This window comes from Gadus macrocephalus, chromosome 5 (genome assembly GCF_031168955.1).
Source record: "Gadus macrocephalus chromosome 5, ASM3116895v1".
NCBI classification, from domain to species: Eukaryota; Metazoa; Chordata; class Actinopteri; order Gadiformes; family Gadidae; genus Gadus; species Gadus macrocephalus.
Genome location: NC_082386.1, coordinates 8,795,566 through 8,821,279, shown reverse-complemented (window position 1 = coordinate 8,821,279; position 25,714 = coordinate 8,795,566). Strand labels below are relative to the sequence as shown.

Here is a 25,714-nt window from a genome sequence, read left to right as displayed (position 1 = left end):
TTCTTCTGGACACCGTACTGCAGTTCCACGTTGGATAAGATTACAACACGTAGCTTTCCATGTAACAGTTTGCAGATACACACGTTCTGATGAGACAAAATAAAAAAAACGATTAGATTGATTTTGTTTGCCGAAAATAATAAGTTACATTCTGTTTCTTTTAGAATAATTAGCCTTTGATCAATAGATCAAACTACTATTTTCATACAATGACGCAATTAATTAGAGACAAGGAACAATAACCAACAAGTTAAGTAGGCTACAACTCATTTATTAAACATGGCAACAAGAATATACACATTGAAATCAGCAACTCAATATTGTGGAAATTCCGGGTCAATCTTTTGGGACCAGGCCATGAGTCCCCCACAAATATCTTTGACAGTGATTTCATCCAATTCTGATGTGCTCATCTTCTCCAGGAGCTGAACAGCCTTCTGGGAGTCATTCCCCTGCTTACAGATGACATAGACTGCCCACAGACAGCAGGGCGTCATGCAGCAAAACACAAAGTTCAGATCAATCGAGTTATACATTGTAGTCTTATTCATTCGTATATTATTTCGAGGCACCTTTGAACCAGTTTACTCAGAGATCCCTGTTAGTGCACCCTTATTTGAATGTTGCATAGATTAAAGATATGCAAATACACACACACACAGGTCTATAGTGGATCATCAAGGAGCACAATTCTATATAAAGCTCTTTCACACAGTGAATATACAGAGGACAACACAAATAACGAATATTCTCAGTTTCTTTCGTTTAGGTGTTTCCAAGCCTGCCAGCTGCTCAGGTCAAACGCAGTTGTTATGGAAAATAATTACCTAGCAACCGTCATTACATCGTAGTCCCTGGCTCTCTAAAATAAGCTGGACGACATTACAAACCGTGCATATGTACAAGTCTGCTCTCGTCCCCTTACGGTTCCCCTGCCTTTTTAGACGCAGAGGCGTTCAGACGGGTTACCTGGAAGCGGGCCGTCTCCCGACATCTGCCCTTTGGATTGGCTGATGCTCTCCCGGAGTAACTGGAGATGGCCGCTCTTCCCCTGCTGCAGGCTGGAGAGCGGAATGTCTAGCGGCAGAAGGCTGAGGACGGGGAACCGCAGAGCACTGGAGGGCAGCCTACCACTGAACTAAATGAGTAAGCATAACTAAAAATATAATCATTTTGAATCGATCATACCATAAGACATCCCACGCATACACACACACACACACACACACACCATTTGCACACACACACACACACACACACACACACACACACAGACACACACACACACACACACAAGGATACTGAGGGAGAAGGGTAGCTGGCATATATCGACCTCCACGGGAGGGCGCACATCCAGCAGGAGATGGGAGGATGCATTGTCCACGACCGCTTTATACTCCTGGAACCACAGTGTCAACGAAGCATAGCACTGTTACAATGGCGGCGTTACATGTCCTTTCAAAACAAATGTTTATGGAGTATTGGAAAAACACTTGATTAGTTCAAAACCATGTCCAGGGAAAACGATCTGTATAAGTGTAACTTCCATGGCATCACAAGATTTCTGCATCTAAATGAAGCCCTTGTGCAATCGCGATTACGCCTCAATCATTCAGGATCGCCATCTACGCCTAACGGCCTGGTCAGTTACAAAGCTTGACATTCAAGTGCTATAAACAAACCTAATTCACAAGCGCTCACTGCCAAACAGAACACACTATTCTCTTTCCTTTAGAAAACCTTGAATACTTAAGAATACTCATTTCCCATTTAGGGTTGGACCAGCAATAAGATGTAATCACAGTTTATGAATGCACGCACAGAAAGAAAAAACACAAAATTAAGTGAAATTATAAAAGAACCGCTGCTAAATACAGTGAGTCACGCCAGGCTCTTTTGCGGTGTGTGTGCGCTGTGTGTGTACCTGCACCGTGATCCTATGATCTTTGGAGAGGAGGTTGAGTCTGCGGCACTGCCGAACAAGCAGAGAGAAAAGGCATTTGGAAGCAATAAAAGTACTTCCTACAATTGAGGGGAAATCTGATTGTACTGTTCAATTATGCGATTAGATGGCCAAAATGATTACACGTTTGACCACATCACCTGAAAATAATCAACACAACAAATTGGTGCGAGAGTTCACGACTGGTTCATCGCATAATCCTCCAATAGTTTAAGGGTTCATCCACCTTGGTTGAATCGTATCATTCGTCCATTAGTATCAGGGGCCAGGCTGATGCCCAGGGTGACCCACCTTGTCGGTGGCTGCAGAACCACAGAGGGCCTCGTAGTCCACCAGCTGGGTGACTGAGGGCTTCTCCCCACACACGGCGCACTCGGGCTGCCTGGGCCGCAGCCTGATGGACCTGAACCTGGTGTCCAGAGCGTCAAACATCACCAGCTGCTGCCCGCAGGAAGCTGCATGCCCACCTGGTCAAGGAAGGGGCCTGTTTTTATCGGGAAACATCTGGCTGCCGAGGGCTTGCAGAGGCCTGGTTGGGAATGTGGCATGCTGGCATGGTAACATTTAGATGTGTGGTAGGAGCGGTGTATGTGGTTGTGTGCGTGTGCGTGTGCGTGCGTGTGCGTGTGTGTGTGTGTGATGGAGGGGGGCATTCTGGTTTAAGTATAGAGGCCAGGTGTAGAATAGGGGAGCACAGTACAAACACGCGTCAGTACAAACAGATATGATGCAGACCAATGGCCTGTTTCATAGCTTTACCACCAACAGCAAGTAAATCAAATGTAATACAGATAATGCAGACCTATCGCATTAGACCCAACAAACGGATTTGTTCCTAGGCAAACCGGCCTTTGTTGTGGATTAAAACCAATCGAAGATACAAAATTAACCTAAAGTGTGTTAATACGAGTTAAATGGAATAACTACCTGAAAAAATGTATGCTACTTTTTCTCAGGTTTCTGGTGTTTGCAATCACATTCTAATACATGATGTTTTTAGGAGTATTTAATGCTATAAATTATAGAATTTTACTATTTTAGGTTGGTTATAAATGGAGAAAATCCACAACACACCTGGCCCATATCCACTGTATGACGGTTGGAGAACTCTGGGAACATATTTGTCTGTTCTTTTTGACTTTTATAAAAACAAAACAATCAATTTCTTGCTTTGATACAATTTAATGTGATCAACCTTTTTTCCCCCTACACATATTCAACCATGACTAAATATATACTTTCTTTACAATGACCTGCGATGGTAACAAGGCAGCTATTTCTAGAAAACACACGAGGAAGGAAGGATACATCCTTGTCCAGACGCAATCTTGATGACCTCCAGAGCTTGGAGACATCCCATAATTCCTGGAACTGAGACAAAAGTGGAACATTAACACGCACGCACACACACACACACACACACACACACAAACGCACACACAGACAACTAACTAAAATACAAACCGTCACCTCGTCACCACCTAATTGCAATTCGTTTTTTTGGGGAGGAAAGGGTGGAGGAAGGGTGTGGAATCAAAGGAAGAAACCCCTCACCCACTCCAAGCACCCCTCCGTCAGAGCAGTTGGTCACCGTCTCGGCTGGAGGGGGCACGGGGTACAGACACCTGTAGCATGGCCCTCCTCTGTAGTTATACACCGTCAGCTACACGCAGCCAAACACAGAAACAACAACATGTCCACATTAGCCATTCAGATATTTTACATACCATTGAACTTTGTAAGGACATTTTTTATTTTTTTATTTCACCTGTCCCTCCATTCTCAGGGCGCTGGCTGACACGAGGGGCTTGCGGCTGATCACGCAGGCGTCGTTCACCAGGTAGCGGGTGGGCACGTTGTCCGAGCAGTCGGCCACGATGTCATACCTGATGGGCTCAAGGAGGTCAAGGATTCGGCAACGCTTGAAGAAGGTATTTTTTTGAATGTGACTTGGGGCTGGCAGCTCGGGGCGAGCTAGAAGAAGTCAGTGGGTGAGGTGAGTGGCGGGGGGTCAGTAGGTTGGATGGTGGCAAGGGCTCAAAGGATACTGTTGGATCAGTTGCAGGGCATTCTCAGAAGAGAGCTGAAGGTTGTAGGGTATGCACTCCACGGTCGAGTTCAGCCTGTGGACACAGAAGCACAAGGTCAGAGCATGTCAAAACAAACAAACACATTGTGAAATGGGCCTCAAAAACGGCACGGACTGTCTGTTTCGGACCAAAGTAATGTACTGTACTGAGTTGCTGCCTTGAAAACTGCAACAAGGAATCAATTCAGTAAGCCAATGAAATGGCGCCCCCAAGCGGCCATGGATATGGGTATACACTGTACTCACCACAGTAGTGCCGATTGTGGGTGAGAAAGCCACCCAAAACAGCACTCTCTAAAATAACATGTTTGCACAATATTTGCAGACTGGGGTGAAATGCTTGACCATATATAACCTGTGGTGAGACTAGAACGCGCCATCCCATATTACAGAGTAATCAAAGGGTTACAAAAAGCTTAAAGAAACAGTAATTCTTTGATAATGCATTGGATTTATATAGCACTTTGCTTAGTATGGAAAGGTGCTTTACATAAATAGGAACAACTTAACTTTACAAAAACAATATGATTTTGAAAATAAATAAGTAAATAATTGTAAGTACTAAATAACATTGTTGCTACAACTGATTACACACTGAGTTTCTCAGAAGAACTATTTAAAGCACATTGGTAGAATAGGGGTGTAATTAATATGATACAACATTGGAACTTGCTAACAAACTTACTCACCAACCAAATTGTATGCAGGGTAGTTGTGTGCAGGCATGGTCAAATACAATTTTAATGTCACTTAACCAATGTAAATTCAATTTTCACAATTTAAGACAATACAGACACACAGTCATATTTAAAATCGTACAACCATCTCAACGACTAATCCGAAGTACTGGAGATTGCTATGGATCAAAATACACTTGTCAACTGCTTCTAAGTGTGCTAGAAAAACCACTAAATGGAAGTACCTGTTGACAGCAGTGGCAGCAGACAGGGCCTTGGCCTGGCCTTGGCTCTCCTCTCTATGCAGCACTTGTCTGTGGAGGTTACTGAGCTCCACTTCGTCATAGTCCAGCAGGCCCAGACGCCCTAGGGCAAAAAGCAGTAGAAAGCAGCTGTTATGAGGGGAAGACTTGGAGCCCGCATAGGTAAAGCCTTGAGCTCCACTGTAGAGCAGTAGGCTCCATGGATAGCATCAATAAGCTGACAGTATTCTAAGAAGTCAATCAACTAGAATGTTTTTTAGAGGACCAAATTGGCCGGGCTACTTCCAATTATGTGAAAGCACAGAGGGCTTATTTTGTCTGAAAATAATGGTCAAAGTTATTGCATTTTACATCAGCACGGAATTACGATTATTGTTTAATGTAAGATATTGATAGTTAAGGTGAAGATCAAACATACATTTGGTTTTTAGTTTATAGGGAGCCACTAAGTAGGTGATAAACATATTGGTTTCGGGCAATACAATATTATCATTTACATATATTAAGTTGGTAATAGGCCTACAATTAAAAAGGGGTCTGCCTTATGGTTCTGAACAATGGTGTCAGAATGTCATTGGCCGTGGCTCCTCTTTGTTTATATTCATCCTGCAAACATGATTACCCACCAATCCCTGCTGCAGCTAGATACTGTGCCAGCGGGCATCCCAGTCCTCCACATCCAACCACCAGTACAGAGCTCTGGGAGAGGTTCTTCTGACCTGAACACAATAAAGACCAATGATAATCATTCGAAATCAAACTGCATTGCAGCTCATCATTTGACCTTTCTCAATAAACGTTGATAAATTTACCTCGGACGCCGAGCTCTGGTAGAAGAAGCTGTCTGCTGTAGCGCATGATGTCCTCGTTTGAAAGAGGTTTGGACTCCAGAGGGGTCAGAGTTGTAACTTTGTCAATCAATTCGATACATGGCTTCTCGTTCTAGATACAACAGGATTACACGCAACGTATTATTACCATTACTTTATCTCAGGCAAGCAGGCAATACAATGGCAATAAGATGTGTTGCACAATTTTAAGCTGCATTGTTCCGATTACAGTATTAGACCTTCGTGCAGACGAGCCTGCTTTGAACGTGCACAATGAATTTAGGAAGCTTTCGATCTGTTATTGTCAATGTTAACCTAAAATCGAACTTTGAGTTGATTCCCAAACCTTTTCATATTGCGCCAATTTTTTCTTCAAAACGTCTAACTCCGTCTCCTTGTCCAGGAGCCGTGCCTTCAAGCACGATACTTCGTCTGCCATTGTTGTTTAAAATTAGAATAAGGTAAAATTCAGATAAAGTTGTAGAAATGGATGTGATGATTTACTGTACAAATGTATGAATGTTGACAAGTGTGGCACTTCCTGGTCCAACACGTGGAATGAGACCACGTGACTCAATGAAAGTGGGCGGTGCGCGAGTTTATTTTTTGCAGGGTGGTAGCCCGCAGACTCAGCCCACATGGAGGGGGCGGGCACTCAGTCCACATGGAGGGGGCTGGCACTCCGCCCACATGGAGGGGGCGGGCACTCAGTCCACATGGAGGGGGCGGCCACTCAGTTCAGTTGTACAATATTTTTAACGAATATATGATAAAATGATAGCAGATCAGATCAGGCAAACTCTTCATAATAATGTTCTTGAAGCCTTAATGTTCGCATTTGCTCTGCAGTTACTCCATGTGAATCCTCCATTATCGGATGTTTTTATGTTAATATACTAATGCATTACATTATAATTCTCACTAGTAAAAGCAGGTAAAATTGCTCTGTTGTCTAACTGTAGCTAATTGTTGCAGGTATTGATTCCGGACGACCTGGTGGAGGACGAGGAGGAGGAGGAGGAGGAGGAGGAGGAGGAGGAGGAGGAGGAGGAGGAGGAGGAGGAGGGGGAGGACGAAGTGGAGGAATAGGAGGAGGAGGAGGGAGAGGAGTCAATCCAGGCTTTAACCCATAAATAAAGAATTTGTTTATACTTTAAACAGTGTTTTTTCTTCTATAAGCATATACATTATAAGTTACATACACAATACAGCCTGTTATACTGTAAGTAGATTTATTTTAAATAAAGAAGTTAAATAACATTGTTGAGTGAACACATTTAGTTTAGTTTTTCACTATAGGCTACATTTTACTAGTTAATATATAGGCCCTAATACAGAAAAATATCCATTAAATGCATGTGACTAGGTTGAGAAATTGATCCTGCATTTTGGTATATGAAGGTCCAAAGCATGACCTGCTACCAAAATCTGGGGATGTCCCCTGAACGTCCCCTAAATGTTGTGAGGACGTTACATAGACGTCCCGGGGACGTTTGTTTGCGACGTCCCCGGGACCTTTAGGGAACCATACAAAAGGACGTCATGGGGACGTACCGGGGACGTTTGTTTGCGACGTCCCCGGGACCTTTAGGGAACCCTACAAAAAGACGTTGTGGGGACGTTCCCTTGCGACGTCCTTATAACTTTCGGGGACGTTCAGGGGACGTCCTAGGGACGTCATTTTGTTAGCTGGGAGATGGATAAGAATAAACCGTATGATTTCTGATATTTGTTCATAGTGGTTCTGCCACACCCCACAACCAATTACATTATAGAAAGAAGGGCCATAAAATCTGTAGGCCTATCCATAGAATATTTTCGCGTAGGGCTAAATGAATTTTAATATTGATTTTCACCTATCAATCCACCTACTACACGGCAACTCTATAGCTACCTTTCTGTAAGTGCCAAAACAAACGTTAGCTCGTAATGCTAACTCGTCTAAAAACAACTACTGTATAACATGTGTCACACTATTGATACAATGATTTGTGTTGATTTATAACAACGTTTCATTTATTTGCGTTCGTGATTTTCACAAGCCCTCTGTTTTCACAAGCCCTCTGACAAAGTCCCAGCGAGCCAAGTCCCAGCCAATGAGGGATGAGTTCCCTCATGAATATTCACGAGCTTCCCGCTACCACCCCAATAGGGTCCGACTGCGTCCTGGCAAGACACGCCCCGTGTAGAAATACACGCCCCTCGTGTGAAATACACGCCCCTCGACAGACCAATCTCAGCGTGATGACGTAATACGTAGGATTGTGATTTCCTCTCAGCGTGATGACGTAATACGTAGGATTGTGATTTCCTACTGAGATCGGGGAGTAATTTTCCAACGTCATCGTTAACTCTTCTGTTACGAAGCTGTTCCACTCTAACCATGTCAGAGTGGCTGGCAGTGAAATGTGCACAGAATGTGGTGTAGACTATCAAGTTGGTAAGAAACAACTGATAATACCGTGACATCATTTTATTTATAAAGACAAATGAAAATGGTTTTAGAACTGGTTATATAAATTATTCTTCAACATAAAGAATCGGCCCCCGGCCCCCCAGTTCAATTAATTCTTAGTAAGGGAAACATGACTCATAAGGGTAGGCTACATTTTTTTATTATAGAGAAAGGGAAGGTCATTACACAAAGCATTTAAAGTAAATACAAAATATGTGCAATAACATTAAGGGATACAATTATTATTAAAAATGGGAAACACAAGAGGCATTGGCAGGTATAAGTTAACACAAAAAAAAGTACAAAATTAAGGGGACGGAGAAGAGGGCCCCCAGAATTGGGACCCAGAGGCAGAGCAGATGTGTGTGTGTGTGGGGTAACTCCGCTAACTCCTACTCCTACTAACTCCTAGCCGCTAACTCCTACTAGTTAGCGGCTAACCACATAGCCATGGGATGACAACTTCAAATCGGTAACACGGCGAAATGATGATAATCAAGGATGGAGGTGGCGGGTGCGTGGCTGGCATTGGGCTCGGCGTGCTGAGGCCTTGAGATGGAGGTGGCGGGTGCGTGGCTGGCATTGGGCTCGGCGTGCTGAGGCCTTGAGATGGAGGTGGCGGGTGCGTGGCTGGCATTGGGCTCGGCGTGCTGAGGCCTTGAGATGGAGGTGGTGTCCTCATGCCAGGGCAGGTCTGCAGGTGCTTTATGCATGAAGTTTTTTTGCCAGTAATGGTTGAGCACACACAGTGGTAGTGTGGAGATCTTGTGTTGGCACAGTTGTGTTGGCACCTATAGATTTTGTAGCCTTCCAAAAAGGAACAGAAAAGTAAATTAGAAAATATTAACTGTTAGTATTCCTTGTTCACTACATCACAAGCTAATTGGTATGTTATGAGTTTGATAAAAGCATCAAGAACATAGAGAATATAAAACATTAGTGACATGCATTAAACTTTCAATTACCATTGTGAGATATGGCTGCTTTGTCATGTGTTTGAACATGTGCAACCATGGCTGGGTAATCGCAACATTTTCTGCAAACTTGGCACCCGTAAGAATCTCCCAACCGCACTGGCTGCATCAGAGATCCATGTTTGCAGACAGTTGGATGGATCTGAAAAGACAAAAAGTAATTTCTGCTGCACAAACAATTCAACCAGATTTACAGTTTAAGTCAGCTCTTAGGCATCCAATGTGTAATTAACTAAACCAACCCTATAGATAAATGCAAGTGTATACAATGTAAGCGCAGGTGTGACATAGATGCTGTAACATGGCTCACACAAACAGACAGATCTTCCTCAGGCATCTTTGATCTAATTAAGTCCTTTGCAAGCAGTGTGCAGATCCTTTCCCGCTCCTACTAGTTAGCGGCTAACCACATAGCCATGGGATGACAACTTCAAATCGGTAACACGGCGAAATGATGATAATCAAATCAATACAAACCAGTGAGAGTATATTGCGACAAAACCAACACGGCAACAAACGCGGTACTTAACAATTAAATAGGTAACATGAAAAGCAACAACTGTTAAGCTTAAGCAATATCAACATAAAGGAAAAGTTAGCAGAGACATCCCAAAAACGCAGCCAATTTGTGGTTGGATTGACGACACATTATTACGCTGTGAGTGTACATGAAAATTTAAAGTAGAACTACACCAAGAACAATGACAGTATACGATCTCTGACTGATAATGCAGTCCACTTACCAAATCAATCGAGGCAATCATCTTTCTGCTATCTAACTGTGTTGACCAGTTCGTTACATCTCCGGAGTAGGTTCGACAAGAGAAGAGACGCCGTCGTGAATCAGACCAATCAGGGCCAACTACGCCCCCGACCCTACTCTGTATAGGCGTGTATTTCACACGAGGGGCGTGTATTTCACACGAGGGGCGTGTATTTCACACGAGGGGCGTGTATTTCACACGAGGGGCGTGTATTTCTACACGGGGCGTGTCTTGGCAGGAGGACGCAGGACGCAGTCGGACCCTACTCGTTTTAATATCCATCCGTCTCGGAGCTCCGAGGACGTTGCCTAGCGACACGCACAAACACGCCCCTTTTCCTCGGAAGTCGATCTCGCCATCTCGTTTGAACTCAGCGGTGACCGAGCGAGGCTTCCGAGATAGAATTGAAGATGGATGCGCCCAGTGTGACATTCAGTGAACTGTTTTCATTGTGTTTGGACCGCTTTGGTGGTTTAAATCGCAATTTCAATCACTCGTATTGCTGTAATAACTTACGCAGAAGATACATTGAAACATGAAATGAAGTGAAAATTGTAGAAGTTCAAATGGCTGCGTTTTCGTACGGTGAAAACGCACCGTTTCATTTATATTATTTCGTAGTCCTGAAATAATATAAATGAAAATAGTAGTAGTAGTCGGCCAATGCTACCGCAACAATAGCTTTCCGGGTGGCGTCCATGTTTTTCTCAGACGACCTACGCTCAAAACATAATAAAACGATTTTAGTGTGGGCGTGGCGTCCGATCCGAGATCCGAGTCGGCTCGCAGAGAATACTCGAACGCACCAGCAGTCAGGGGCTTCTCCGAGCTTCTCGCTCACAACCAATCACGTTCTTCTGGAGGTCACTAGTTCTTAATTGATTTCAGCTGCGTCTCCCCCGCCTCTCCTCATAAAGCGCCCCCACCGTAAGATGTTAATCGTTTATTTTGCGTTGGATTGCGTGGGTTGAACAATCCGGACATCGTGGCCACCGACGTGGACCCCCTGCCACCGGGACCCACGCAGTGAGTAACGCGGGGTACTTCTCACATGTTACACTCTCCCCATCTCCTCCTGTCGTCTGTTCTCGCCCCTCTATTGTACATGTTTTACCGCTGGAGGTTAATGTGGATTTGCTGATGGAAGTGGTAGTTTGTGTTGAGTGGTTTATCTATGGGATCGACTGACTAACGCTGCGGACCGCTACAGCACCGACCACCACACTGGGAAGTGTCCTCTACTCACTGTGGAAGCAGCATGGAAGAACTGCAGCAACTCTGATGGAAACGAGGACCTCCACGCTGTTGAACACAAACTGTTCTAGGCCTACTACAAACCGAGGCGGTCCCACTCGGTTAAAGATCTCGTGGTCAATGCGGCAGACCGCTGGACCTGGACGTCACCTTCTGCAGATACTTCACTGCCCTCAGGAATCCACGGATAACTTGAAACATGTCCGACTCCACATGTCCGTGGAAGGAAGAAAGGGGTCTGTTTTTGCTCAACCCATAACCCCACTGAGCCCTTCTGTGGAAACCTGACTGACTGACTGACCCTACTGACTGGGGGCCTGTTGATGTGTGTTTGGTTGCCTGGTAGAAGGTTTGCTGCTTGTGATCTGCAAGGTGGTCCTGGGTTAGATGCGGTGTCTGACTTGCACACCACTCTCCCAATTATATTATTCTCTTTACTACTTTTCTACTTTCAATACACTTGCTGCTGCTGCTGCTGTTGACCGCTGGTGGTGCATTGTGGTTTTTATTCGCGTATGTTCTGTGGACTTTGCATTTGTATTTTAATGAACATGTTTACTGCCTGTTAGACCTCGGATTGGCAAACCTAAACTCCTTCACTGGCAAAATGTAGATGCAAATTAAATGCCAAAATTAACGTTTCAATATTCGTTTTGCGTATTTCACCATCGGAACTAGACGGACCTCGTATATAATTTGCTCTTCAAAGAAGCGGTCAGGCGCCCCTCCGATATAAAGTTTTCTGCCCGGTACGAAATAGACAGACCGATAGCAAGGCTATCTAATGTGAGGTTGGATATACGCAACATGTAGAGGTGTTTCAACAACAAAGATGGAAGTTAGTGAACTAAAGACTGTATATGCTCACTAAAAGAACGAACGACTACTACTCAAAGATTTTGAGGAATATGTATTTCTGAATCACCCGTTCCAATGCTATGATTAGTCGAGGCCTATCCAATAGCATAGCATCGACCCATTTTTAGATCGCGCCCTTTAGACACGCCCCTTGGAAATTGAACAACGCACTTCAACGCAGAGGATCCAGAAGGATTTCACAACGAGTCCATTGGAAGATATCGAGGAACATGAACATCACCAATGAAGGAGAGTAACGTTTCCACTTGCTATAGGAATTTAGTGAAGCACTAAATAGTTAATAATAATAATGATAAAATGTGGTCACCATTTATTGACTTTTTGGATAAGACTTGCTTTACTAATATAACCGCGTTAAAACCGCATTCATTTACTTTTCTTGTGTAGTTTCCCACTATTCATTAAATGTTTTATAGAAGTAAAAAAGTAATCAATAGAACTATACACATTTGTACAACAATTAATCATTATACAGGATTTGAACATTTTCTATTCGAGCTCATGCTTCATAATATTTCCAAGGATTGCAGAGTACCAAATGATTTATGAACAGTGGTTTTTGTTCAGGAGCGGATTGTACTCCCAGAGGCTTCAACAGAGCGGGTCTGGAGCTGGGAGCTGCAGGTGGATGTTGGCCAGGAGCCGTTCAGTCCTACAGGAACAGACGGGTGAGCCGTGGAACTGCACATCCTATAAACTCCTCCTTGGCGTGGTCAAACGGTTCAGAATAAAACTGGAATTCAGTCATTGGTTGTGATTGGCTTGTTAGGCAAGCGTTCTCAGCCACTAGGACTAGTGTCCTTATGAAGATTAGATGTGTGGCTGGGTTTGGGAGTTTATAGGAAATGATACTTCTCAAGAACGCACAGAATGGGAGAAGATAAGCTATTGACATCTGAGTGAGCGAGGAGAAAAAAATCTCCAGTGTTTAAATAGATTTTGTCTTGTTTCAGTAGAGGTGATGGCGGCGGTCGTCTGGAGGTGCTCGTCTGGAGGTCTGTGGCGGTCGTCTGGAGGTGCTCGCCGTGAGGTCCATGGCGGTCGTCTGGAGGCGCTCGCTGCAGGTGGAGGGAAGGCCGGGAGCCGTGCAGCCCAACGGATGCAGAACGGTGAGACACGGAACTGCACAGCTGCATATTTTTTCTAGGCTTGGTGAATTGTTTAGAATTAAAACTTTGACATGCAGCCACAGCAACTCTGAGGTGTTCTGAAAAATGTCAGATGCATTCTCAGCCACTAGGACCAGCTCCAGGATGTAGGCTAGGTGTGTGTGGCTGGCTGTTGGGTTAAATAATACCTCACTCAAGACTGCACAGTAGGGCATCAGTGAGATCTGTGGGAGCTAAAGCAGAGGAGGAGTTGATGATCTGCATCATGTACGGGGAGAAATGTGCAGTGTGCATATGGAACATGTCATTCGCCTTTCAGAAGGACTGAGGCGGAGGTCCTGGAGGCAGAGGCCAGCCTGGAGGCAGAGGCCAGCCTGGAGGCGGCGGTGGCCTGGAGGTCCTGGAGGCGTCCAACCTGGAAGGGGCGGCATGGAGGGCCAGTTGGCGGCTCATCCAGTAAAGTTAAACTCATCTTCAGTGCATCCATGATGAAAGGGGAGAAATGTTCCAGTGTGCAACTGGAACTTGTGTCTCACATTTCAGAAGGGCCTGGAGGCGGCCAACCTGGAAGGCCTGGAGACGGCCGAGGTCCTGGAGGTAACGGCGGTCCTGGAGGCAACGGCGAGCCTGGAGGTGGAGGCCAACCTGGAGGTCCTGGAGTCGGTGGGCCTGGAGGCGGCGGTTGGGTCCAACCTGGAGGGCCTGGAGGCGGCGGTGGCGTCCACCTGGCGGCGGTCAGCCTGGAGGGCCCGGCGGCGGTCAGCCTGGAGGGCCCGGCGGCGGCGGTCAGCCTGGAGGGCCCGGCGGCGGCGGTCAGCCTGGAGGGCCCGGCGGCGGCGTCCTGGAGGGCCCGGAGGCGGCGGCGTCGTCCTGGAGGGCCCGGCGGCGGCGGCTCCTCATCCAGTAAAGCTAAACTCTTCTCCAGTGCATCATGAACGGGGAGGAATGTCCGGGGTGCAAATAGAACGTGTGTCACATTTCAGAAGAAATGAGGCGACGTTGCGGAGGTCCAGGCGGTTGGCCCGGTGGAGGTCCTGGAGGAGACGGTCCCGGCGGTGGAGGACGGCTGGGGGATCCGGCGGTGGAGGTCCGAAGGCGGCTCGTGATTAGACCAACCAGCTCCTCATCCATGGAAGGTAAGCTCTTTCTCCAGGTCAATCTGATCAACGAGAAAATCAAAGAGCGCAGCCATGAACTGGTGGTATCGCCATTTGGGGACTAAACTCTAATGTTTAACTCGAGTAACTGCAATTGAAAAGGCGGTTGTATGTATTATTGCGTACTGAAACCCTCACCGAAGACCCCCCCCCCCCCCCCCCCCCACCTTGACTAAGACATTGTCTGGGGGAAACACTGAACCGGGTTGTATCACTTAGTAGTGAGTACACTAGGGTAGCTGGGTCATCTCCAAATGGTAACTGAGTGTTTGCTCCAGCAGGATTGAAGGAGTCACTGGGGATGAAGATCACTGCTCAGGGGCTCATTTTTCCGGAGAAGGTACATAAATCTACAGCTGATGTGATTAAAGTTCTGCAGTTCAGATCCGCTGATAAATGGTCCTATACCGTATCCACAGCGTCCTCATGGTGCAGGCGGTCAAACCTCCACCTCTTTGAAGAGACCAAGCAGCTTGATGACTGACTGGTTCTTTATACTCAAGACCTCGTCCAGGAGCAGAGGACGGACCTAAGGCCCGCAGCGCAGCCGACTAGAGACTCCATGTGGAACCGGTAAGATACTGGATTGACCATCTTGAAGACATTTTCATTTATTCAACAAGGTTAGTTTTGTTTGGCGGGTATGTTGCTTTGATACTAGGGGCTTCTTCTGTAACAAACTTTCTAGAGAATAAGATCTGACTTCAGCCAATCAGCGGGATGTCCTTGAACAAGAGCCAATGGCTGAAGGTGCTCAAACGCATTCTTTTGACTCGCTCCTCTACTATTGCTGTAATCAAGCTGGATGGCTATTTTGCTCCTTCTACTGACAAAATCAAGTCTGCCACCTGGTGGCTGATGAGGGCGTAGCAACTCGGGGTACATTGGAAACATGATAAGAAGAGCCTGTTTTTGATGGTTGGATCGTACACCTAAATGTTTTTACATCAAAATATCGCCGAACCCCATGTTGGACAATGCTTGTTTTCATCCTTTCTATGTTTAGCTTTGCTTTATCCTTACCTTTTCTTGTGACCCATTCCCCTTACGTTCAATTAAGTTGACCTCTCCTTCAGGCGACTTAAAGGGAGACCAGATGTGCGGCAGCTGGGTGTGATGGTGCAGAGACCCAACGCTGGTAAATATTCACTTCCTCCTTGAACAGACCTAACGCGTCAAACGGCAATTATATAATCCCTCCTGATCTTTATAAAGGTCTGAAGACGAGTCTTTTCTGTGAACATCTCCACTGACTAGTGTGCTCTTAATTAAATTAAAGTTAATTAAATGCAGTAACTCCAATGCACCTGGAGGCTCGTATTGAATTTTTTTGAAACCTGGTTCTCCAGCACTAGGACTGTTGCGGTAAATAAATGCTTGTTTTTTCGCTAATTTAAGTCTATGAAATCAAATGCTGATTGAGACCAGATGGGGCTGTTCCTGCATTTATAGACATTTGATTGCCCTTGACACTGATTCTACTTTTTGCATCAATTTACTTCACAGTACTGAACTACACCAGTGTGTCCTACTCCCATAAACCCTGAGGATCCCTGGATGGCTACACCAGCACATTAATCCACACCCAACATCAACACACAGTGCACACTCTATAGAGCTCGTAAGTCCGCCCCTTGCGGCGGGACCTTGTGAGATCGTAAGATATGACTGGGTTTCAATGAAAAGAAAGTAATTATTTCCTTCATTTTATGTTGCACCACATTTTGGGGGAAGAATGTTTGAATCAATCTTTGTCATTTATTTCTGTACTCCATATCTGTAATCCCAGCTGTTGTATTTTAACACGGTAGCTGGGAACCCTCTTTATAGGGAGCGACTAGAGGGACGAGGCTGGAAGCAAACCTGAGCCTGGATCTTAACCTTCTTTCTAAACCTAATGCCGCAATTTAACTGCAAATAAAGTGAGGCCTAAAGTAACTTGACTCTCTTACCTAAACTTACTTGCCTAAACTCGCTTGTCTAAACTCGCTTGCATAAAACCTAAACTCGCTTGCATAAAACCTGAACTTGCTTGGCTAAACTCGCGTCGCATGCCTAATACCTGAACTTGCTTGCCTAAACTCGCTTGCCTAATACCAGAACTCGCTTGCCTGTACTCGCTTGCCTGTACTCGCTTGCCTGTACTCGCTTGCCTGTACTCGCTTGCATAAAACCTAAACTCGCTTAGCTAAACTCGCTTGGCTAAACTCGCTTGCATAAAACCTAAACTCGCTTAGCTAAACTCGCTTGGCTAAACTCGCTTGCATAAAACCTAAACTCGCTTGGCTAAACTCGCTTGCCTAATACCTGAAGTCGCTTGCCTAATACCTGAAGTCGCTTGCCTAATACCTGAAGTCGCTTGCCTAATACCTGAAGTCGCTTGCCTGAAGTCGCATGCCTAATACCTGAAGTCGCTTGCCTTAAAACCTAAACTTGCTTGTGTAAACACGTTACACAAAGTTAACCATCCATAATCTTTAACCCAAACCAGACTTGTCCCTGGGTCGCTCCACTTTAGAAGTTTCTTCTTTTACCTCATCTGCGTTTTGAGTTTCATTCTTTGAGGGCTTGAAGTGCTTTGGAGGATATTTGAACCTTTGTTTGCCGCATCAATAAACATGCTTTATCTTTACCCATTTTGTTTTGGATTGCATTTCTATGTGTAATCCGGCCAAATGTTCAGTGTCCTTACATGTAATGTCTATGGTCTGACGATAATCTGACCTCTTCATGAAGCAGAATGTGTGTTAATGTTGTCCCGTGAGCTCCAGGCTCTCTGTGGGCCCGTCAACGTCTCTTTAGCAAAAGGTTGGAGAGTGAAATTCATTTTTGTGCCTTTTCATGTGTTCCTGAGTATTTCAGACCTGTGGAGTTTCACATGAGACCTTAATTGGAACTTTTCTTTTTCTGCCTGCATACGTAATGCCTACATTAGTAGGGTGATCACTGTTGATCCCAATATTGATCATTAACCACCTCATTCTTTGGGATTACAAATCATGTAATTTATGAGCATATTTGCAAATGCCTCAAAATATCAGATTGTGTAAAAACGAATGAAATGTAACCTGCTTGATTTAAAGAAAATAAAACATCCAAATATTATAAACCTGTTTTGTGTTGCTCTCTTACCATGTGGAAATGAGCAGATAGATATGTTTAGCTCTTATTTGCTGCCTCCTTTTGGTGTGGTGCTGGGATTTGTTTAATATACTATTATCATTTCCAGGATAAGTTAACCTAGTATAGCCTACCCGGAAAAGAAGGGATATGATGGCCAGGGCAGGCTGTTTCGGTGTAAGTGAAATCCGCGAGCTGCTGATCATGTGAGAGGTTATGTAGTCACATTAAAAAATACCTTGAAAGATGGTAGGCCTACGATCTACGAGAGACACAGAGGAACTTTCCTTATGAGGCTTTTGTCGGGATAAAAAACAAGTGCTCAGCAAAATGAACAATAAGTTGAAGTTTTTGCACTTGTAAATAGTTAATTTCGTTTGTAGCCTATACTCGGACGTGAGCTCATTCTTGCATGCGGGTGTCCGGCTTGGCAGTGTAAAAAGGCCTATACATCATCCTGCCCAACAATATGGGCAGGATCTAGACCAAGCTCTCCCAATCGGGTGAGCAATAGCCGGGTTTCAATGCCCAGAATCTGAGTTTGAATGCTACTGAATTAATGGAATGTTGCATTTTTTGTATTACATCATAGATTCTAAATTGCGCACCAATCAATGAAACCTTATGCGGAATCAGATAGTCGGCTCTTTGCTGCACATTAAGATAAATGTAGTTGTCACACAAGCTATTTTTGTAATTATTTCAGGGGGGAAAATGCCTTGAAAAAATGTAGTAGTGCGTTCAGGATAAGGACTAATGTAGCATATGTCAGCCTAGGCCTAATCAATTGTGTTTTAATATCTTTAGCATTCATATTATTGCAGTCTAATCTTTTCGTAGGCTATTCTGTTGATGGCCTTGATGGGGAGATATTTTAACGCTTTTTAACCCCATTTTCCTGCATCATTCCTGAGTCGCCCCCTCCTACGGAGCCCATTTCAGCACCGTGTCAGTAGACGGTTACAATCCTTTACCCTCACTCACTGCATAAATACAACTAGCCTACGTTCACATCGATGGACCAAGGGGGCATGTTGTCGTGATCGGCCTACCACATGACAAGACAAACGACGTTGTTTAGTGGTTCTTAAATTGACCCTTGGGACCAAATGAACTACACCAGTGACGTGCGTATTAAACGGCGCCCCGGGCTCCCATTCCCCCTCCCTCCTTGTTCACATGATCTGTAAAGCCCTGACTGAGGAGAGGGAGGAATGTTGACGACTCAGAGGATCATTCTAGTGCGATGAATGAGCGTCGCCACGGTCCGTTAACGATGTATTTTCTCAATGCCTTGAGTATCTTTGGGATATTTATCAGCGGTGTCAATGGAATTCCATGGACACAAGAGAAGGTAAACAGCAAATGTGTGACAGTTATGTCACAGGTTACTAAATTATTATAGGCTATATCTCTGGATATCATTAATGAGGTCCCAGCAAATCTGGGAGCACATATTTTTATAGTACGTTTTAGTGTAATATTGGTTTCCTCCGCTATTATATGCCTGCCTATTTATTTAATTGATTATGGTGACCAGATGTCCAAGGCAGTTTGTTTTTGCGTTTTCAGAATTTACAAAGTCAAATTAAATTCAACATTTTATTTTATAAGAATTCGATTTATATTCTACAAAATAATAGTTTAATATGCGTACGATTTAATTTAATTTAAGGTAATTTGTCGCACCTAGGTTTTCTATGTAGGAAATGCCCAAGGGTGTAAGCAACAGCACACTATTGTGTCATTTCTGTGATGCAGCTCGATTCTTCTTGGGTGCCTTTCTTTGTTCTTCTTCGACTCACCTCTTTATCAGTTGCTATGGCAGCAAGGTTATCACCATTGATCGTCCAATTTCAGATCATGGTATTTATAGATCGAAACTGGACCTCCATTTGTGAATCCCATCTCTTGAGGATCACAGGTTGAGAGTCACTTAGTTGCACCATATCATTGTGAACCTATGATTACAGGTTGACTCACACCAGCTGCTATACATATTGTTAACATCTTGCGACGCCAAATGTGTTATAACAATCGCTTATGTAGCCTATACCTATGCTCTGCTGTCTCCCTCTACCTCCTCAATCAAACTCTGTCAATTAACAACCAGCCGTTATCTGTATTTTGAGACAGGAAAGCAATAGGCTACCAAACCATACAGACACACATTCTTTGTGGTTGGGTGATCAATATATCCTTTACTACTAAGCTTCTTGTGCTCTTCAAATTATTCACCACACCAAGCAACCATGGTTGTGTGTAGTAGATACAGCTCAGGTGGCCTTTGAGACCAAACACAGCTCCGACCGGATCAATATGTTCAAAGCCAACGTTTACCAGATTCGATTTTCTTCTGTCATTCAACCGATGAACTACCAGTGGAAATTTGAACACGTGAAATAAGAGTAAAAGACAATCCAATGGAAATCCTATCTACAGGTGTGGGGAGTTGCCTTGTTAACAAACGCCTTAATCACAATTACCGACTGCTTGTAAATGTGCTATTCTACAGGTGGCTGCTTTATCAAAAGAGTACAGCATGTGTTTACTAGTCGAGGGTTATTTAATCAGGGTGTATTCACACTGTTGGAGTGGGATCTTGATGTTTTTTTATGGGAAATTCTACACTTTGAGGGAACTGGCCTGTCAAAATCACATCAAGGCAGCAACAAAACAATGTGTCACTCCTATTTTTGCTAATAAATCGGATGGCCAAGTCATCTTTCAACTCCAAACAGTTAAATGATATTTAAACTCCAAAATCTGAATTAGTAGTTGAGTCTGGTGGCTTCATCGGAAACTGTTGACACATCACTGCTTTGGCGTCATTGGCAGACTTTAATTACGTTGTTACCAACCATTACCATGATGACTACCCAAGTACTGTGCAACCATATTGGTTGGTTGCTCTTCAAACCGCAGATTCACAGACACAACGGCTGAGATGGCTTTCTTGTTCTTTGCTTTGCCCCTGCAGGCTATGAGTCATTCGCTTTTACAACCACACATATTTTTCTGTGTGGTATTGTGTAATATCAAGAAGAAATTACGGCGTCAAGCTTTAAAACGCAACATCCTCCCTCTTGCTTCATCTACCATGATGCATTGTTAAAAAGTTCCATTATGTGCCTCGAAGTGTAGGTCTCTCTGTCTGTGTTACCGGATTTTAAGATGACAATTCAGCATAACGTTGAATGGAAAACCCCAGAGCTTGCCCAAGCATGTTATTTTTCATTGGATGGATCGACCTTGTTACAAATGTATTATGGATGGATGGATGCATTAATGAATGAAGGGATAGGTGGAGGACCAGGTGGGCAGATGGATGATTAGATCAGTTCCACCCAGTTCATCCTGTTGAATTAGCGGGGTCATTGAATAAGACGATGCCATGCACCTGCCATTAAATCCTCCTCAACAAAGCAATAAGATAACTTACCGTGACTGAATGCCGTCTCTAATTGTGTGTTTGTATGTTCATGTATGGCCAGCTCACGCATAGAGCCGCTACGCTGACTGCGGGGGAGATCCGCAGCGCCCTAGCCCACACGGACCTGGACAAGATGTGGCAGAGGGATCTGACCCCTCTGCTGGTCACCAGGTACCCCGGGACCGCGGGCAGCCTGGCGGTACAGCAGGTCAGCGCTCAGGGCTTTTACCATGCCAAATTGTCCTGAAAATGCAACAACAGCATTAGTTATTGGGACCACCATGCAAATGAATGGTCAAAATACACAATTATTTTTGAGTTTAATTTGTTCAGTGACCAATGAAAACTAGGATGTCATGACGGGGTTCAAATGATAATCAGTGATCCATCAGTCCTCCATTCATTCTTCTCATTCTAGATCTGGTTCAACAATTCCTTCCTTGATTTGATTCAAAAGTGTGAACCAATATTAGCATCAAAACAATGTTTGAGCTTATTATTATTGTGGATCACTGTAGGATTGCATTATGTATAATGTTATATAGTATGTAATACATTTATCTATTCGTTTAGAAAATACTTTTGTCGCAAAAGTGGCATCCAAGTGAGTGTTGCATTGCATGTGTGTGTTTGCATACGTGTGTGTTTGCATACGTGTGTGTGTATATGTATGTGTGTGTGTGTGTGTGTGTGTGTGTGTGTGTGTGTGTGTGTGTGTGTGTGTGTGTGTGTGTGTGTGTGTGTGTGTGTGTGTGTGTGTGTGTGTGTGTGTGTGTGTGTGTGTGTGCGCGTGTGACTGTGTGCATGTCCGCAGCATATCAAAACGACACTGGGCTCCCTAGAGGCCGGCTGGAACGTGACGGAGGACAGCTTCGAGGCCCAGACGCCGTACGGCCCGCGGACCTTCACCAACCTCGTCGCCACCCTGGACCCGTCCGCCAAGCGCCGCCTGGTGCTGGCGTGTCACTACGACTCCAAGTACTACCCGCCCCAGTGGCACGGAAAAGAGTTCCAGGGGGCCACCGACTCAGCCGCGCCCTGTGCCATGATGCTGGAGCTGGCCCGGGCCCTGGACCAGGAGCTGAAGACACACAAGGTTGGGGACTAGAGGGAGATGTGTGGTGGTGGGGATAGAGGATTTAGGTTTGGTCTGTGTCGTCAAGGCCAGCCTTTTTCTTTTGTAGTGTCAAAACACGATACTAAACGATACAAAACATTATTGGAATTGTATCATATTATAATATATTATATAATAATTGTGCACAAGATGAATCTAAATTGTATCAAATTTTTATTGTGCATAGCTTATTGTTACTCTGTGTCCTTGTTCTAGATTTTGAATACAGTTTACAGACAAGGGACAAAAGTCAACTCTGATTTCCCCCGAGGACAGAGGCTGGCTGCAGCTGTGTTGTTACAAATAGATTAATCTTTTTCCCTGGTGAGATATGAAACAGAGGAAGCAATCCTGCCCCAGTCTGGAACATAAATATCACAGCCCCAGTTTAAAGGGCAGAGTTAAAAATCGAATAATAGAATGCTTGTTGAGAGAAATACTAAAAACAGAGGACTCAAATAGCCCAGTTCAACCACCAGGGGGCAGAAAAGCTTTCAGAATAACAACACGGTTTTTATTCTTCTGCAAATTTGCTTACGTTTCTTTGGTTCCATACTTTTCTCCTGCTTTACCTCTCTCCCTCCTCCACCACCACCACCCCCTCTCCCACCAGAGCTCCAGCCCTGACCTGACGCTGCAGCTGCTGCTCTTTGACGGCGAGGAGGCCATGTTCCAGTGGACCGCCACGGACTCCCTGTACGGCTCGCGTCACCTGGCCCAGCAGATGGAGAGCACCCCGCACCCTGCCGACGCCAACGACACCAACCTGCTGCACGGCATTGTGGGTCCACACAGCCACCCTCCGCCGCCTCCAGTCTCTCAGACCAGAACAACCTCAGGATTAGTGAAGTTGTAATATCGGATTATCTCATGATAATATTAGCGATCATCCTGTGGTTGCCTTCATTATTATGAGGATACTGAGAAACATGCATAAATGTTAAGTTGACACCTATATGAGTAAGAGCAACCATAGGATTAATCTTATAGTGTTTGCTGTGTTGCGGAAACTTTAAAGCTGAGGAGTGTGTGTGTGTGTGTGTGTGTGTGTGTGTGTGTGTGTGTGTGTGTGTGTGTGTGTGTGTGTGTGTGTGTGTGTGTGGGTGTGTGGGTGTGTGGGTGGGTGGGTGGGTGGGTGGGTGTGTGTGTGGGTGGGGGGGCTTTCTTGTAGAAAATGGCAGCACATAGATCAATATTGTCAGAGCTGGGACTTGGGATACATGATGTCATCCTGGTACCTCAAAGCTACAGGGGGAGTTGGCCGTTAGGAAGGACTTCCCTTCCCTTATCTACTCTTATCTTCTCTTATCTGCTTGAACCGAGAGCTTATTCCACACAAGACAGCCCTAAATGATGTTCATCATGTCCGTCCCCCCGTCCCCCCGTCCCCCAACACACACACACACACACACACACACACACACACACACACACACACACACACACACACACACACACACACACACACACACTTTAGGATCTGTTTGTGCTGATGGACCTGATTGGGGCCCCCACGCCTCGCTTCGGGAGCCAGTTCTCCAGCACATCCCGCTGGCTCACCAGACTCCAGAATATAGGTATTTAATCACACTTCACCCTATGTACATTAGGATCTCAACTGGCAAACCAAGGCATTTTTTCCTTTTTCTCAATGTACAAAGTAAAAAAAACATCCTTGCTGGCTAAACATAAGATTATGGTTTTTCAGTAAATATTATAAGTAAAAATATTATTCAAAATGTACATATCAAGCTAACATACTGGCATGTGTTCATTTTATGTTACTACTCTTAACAGCCGGATTTGAAGCCTGTCTCCTCTTCTTGTTCTGTGTTGTCAGAGCGTCGTCTCCACTCCATGGGCCTGCTGATTGACCATCCTGCCGATGTGCAGTACTTCTGGCCCAACATGCCCGTGGGCTTCGTTCAGGACGACCATGTGCCCTTCCTGAACAGAGGTTCATACAGCCGCTCACACGGTCAAACATACATTTATAAACACATTCACGTCGTGTGTATAGTATACTACGTGTATTTGGTATAAGTATATACAAGCATGACGACACACACACACACACACACACACACACACACACACACACACACACACACACACACATAAACACACACAGAAAACATGCCTGCATGCAAGCACACACACACACACACACACACACACACACACACACACACACACACACACACACACACACACACACACACACACACACAAACGCAGAAACATACAAAAGCGTACTTAACACACTTGCATACTTAAACATTCCCATACAAATAGATTCACACAGACACACATAGACACACAATCGCACACATGCACCCACGCACACACACACATTCACACAGACACATGATCAATCACCAGCACTCAGGACATCCTGTGCAGTGCGTGTGAAGGCGTGGCCTGACCCCTCCGTCCCCCCTCTGGTTTCCTGTCAGGTGTGCGCATCCTGCACCTCATCCCGACCCCCTTCCCCTCCGTGTGGCACACGTTCGATGACAACGAGGAGAACCTGGATCGCTCCAGCATCCAGAACCTCAACAAGATCATTCAGCTCTTCGCTCTGGAGTACCTCAACGCCAGACCCATCGACCCACAGAACCCACAGAACGCCCCCTAAAGTAGACCTGCTCTTCTTTTGAGTATTTTTGGATGACTGTTGTACACAGCTATCTGATTCCATTGTATGGACTGATCAGGCATTTAATTTGGTCCATTTTAGTAGCAAACATTTTTATAATATGGCTCATATGGAAGACTACATTGTTTTCCTCTAGATATGCTGTCCTCACACATAGGATGGTGCGTTCATCTGACAAAGTATACTGTGTCTGTGAGCATTCCCGTTCGCAACTTTAATGCTAATACTAATGCTTTACTTGAGAGTGACTGCATAGGAAAGCAATGGGTGATGAAGATTTATCAAGGCAATAGACTATTTCTAACTTAAAAACCGGAATAACCTATAACCAAGAAGTTCTCAGCCGCCATATACAGATATATCTAAACCGTATGTTTAACAGTACCGTATTTAGGAATAACCTAGAGATGGAGTCTCAGAGCTTTCACATGTCACTTCCTGACTGTAAATCGGTCACGGTTGTTTATAGAGCAAACATGTCAAAACAAAACGAGAAAAAGAGAGGCCTTATGTATATGATAACATCTCTACTTCCATACCCTGTGGGATGAACAAGCTCCATGTGCTTGTGCTTCATGTCTCTGTGTTTGTTTTGGTGTCATTATTAGCCAGTAATAATACACAGGGAACTATATTGGACTTCCTGTTGGACTTCTTTTTTTAAAGTCTGAAATAAAAGAATGCCCCGAACATAAAAAAATATATAAAATAAGCTTGGTGTCTTTTCTCTTGTTGCTAAAATAAGTTGTGTTGAGGACAACCCCTAGTTTGTTTGGGGGTTATGGGGGAAAGATATGGAAACGCTGTAGCCATGATATTCATTCTGTGTTTTGTCTGATTAGGATGTGTAGAATGCATCGTTATTCTGCTCTAGAAGGATTTCAGTTGAAGCATACTATCTATCTAGAGTAGATTAGTAATCCCCAGGGCTTCATCCTTATCCCACCTTGGAATTATTTACTCCCCTTTTT

General features: G+C 44.7%; 2 protein-coding genes and 3 long non-coding RNA genes across 6 annotated transcripts; 4 read left to right on the top strand and 1 right to left on the bottom strand.

The window, feature by feature from the left end:
• Nucleotides 1-255: 255 nt before the first annotated feature.
• mocs3 (molybdenum cofactor synthesis 3) lies at nucleotides 256-19,548 on the bottom strand. 2 transcript variants are annotated; one of them, XM_060052034.1, is made up of 13 exons: nucleotides 19,340-19,548; nucleotides 5,805-5,934; nucleotides 5,619-5,711; nucleotides 4,975-5,095; nucleotides 4,012-4,086; nucleotides 3,732-3,849; nucleotides 3,518-3,626; nucleotides 3,272-3,334; nucleotides 2,255-2,418; nucleotides 1,925-1,972; nucleotides 1,303-1,399; nucleotides 970-1,077; nucleotides 256-472 (listed from the first exon to the last, which is right to left on the bottom strand). In XM_060052034.1, exons 2-13 carry the CDS (start codon nucleotides 5,848-5,850, stop codon nucleotides 315-317), a joined length of 1,200 nt encoding a protein of 399 aa, XP_059908017.1. In that variant the 5' UTR covers nucleotides 5,851-5,934; nucleotides 19,340-19,548; the 3' UTR covers nucleotides 256-314. The 2 variants fall into 2 exon arrangements, with proteins under 2 accessions (XP_059908017.1, XP_059908016.1); XM_060052033.1 differs by lacking the exon at nucleotides 19,340-19,548 and adding an exon at nucleotides 6,169-6,415.
• On the top strand, nucleotides 6,590-7,082 carry LOC132457723 (uncharacterized). Its single transcript, XR_009525755.1, has 2 exons — nucleotides 6,590-6,818; nucleotides 6,864-7,082. It is a non-coding gene; the product is annotated as an uncharacterized LOC132457723 (long non-coding RNA).
• On the top strand, nucleotides 10,817-12,599 carry LOC132457722 (uncharacterized). The gene is made up of 2 exons (XR_009525754.1): nucleotides 10,817-11,041; nucleotides 12,256-12,599. It is a non-coding gene; the product is annotated as an uncharacterized LOC132457722 (long non-coding RNA).
• On the top strand, nucleotides 15,475-17,523 carry LOC132457721 (uncharacterized). Its single transcript, XR_009525753.1, has 2 exons — nucleotides 15,475-15,552; nucleotides 15,921-17,523. It is a non-coding gene; the product is annotated as an uncharacterized LOC132457721 (long non-coding RNA).
• On the top strand, nucleotides 18,718-25,455 carry qpct (glutaminyl-peptide cyclotransferase). Its single transcript, XM_060052035.1, has 7 exons — nucleotides 18,718-18,888; nucleotides 21,029-21,175; nucleotides 21,782-22,063; nucleotides 22,698-22,865; nucleotides 23,562-23,661; nucleotides 23,925-24,041; nucleotides 24,541-25,455. Exons 1-7 carry the CDS (start codon nucleotides 18,781-18,783, stop codon nucleotides 24,720-24,722), a joined length of 1,104 nt encoding a protein of 367 aa, XP_059908018.1. The 5' UTR covers nucleotides 18,718-18,780; the 3' UTR covers nucleotides 24,723-25,455.
• The last annotated feature ends 259 nt before the right edge of the window (nucleotides 25,456-25,714 follow it).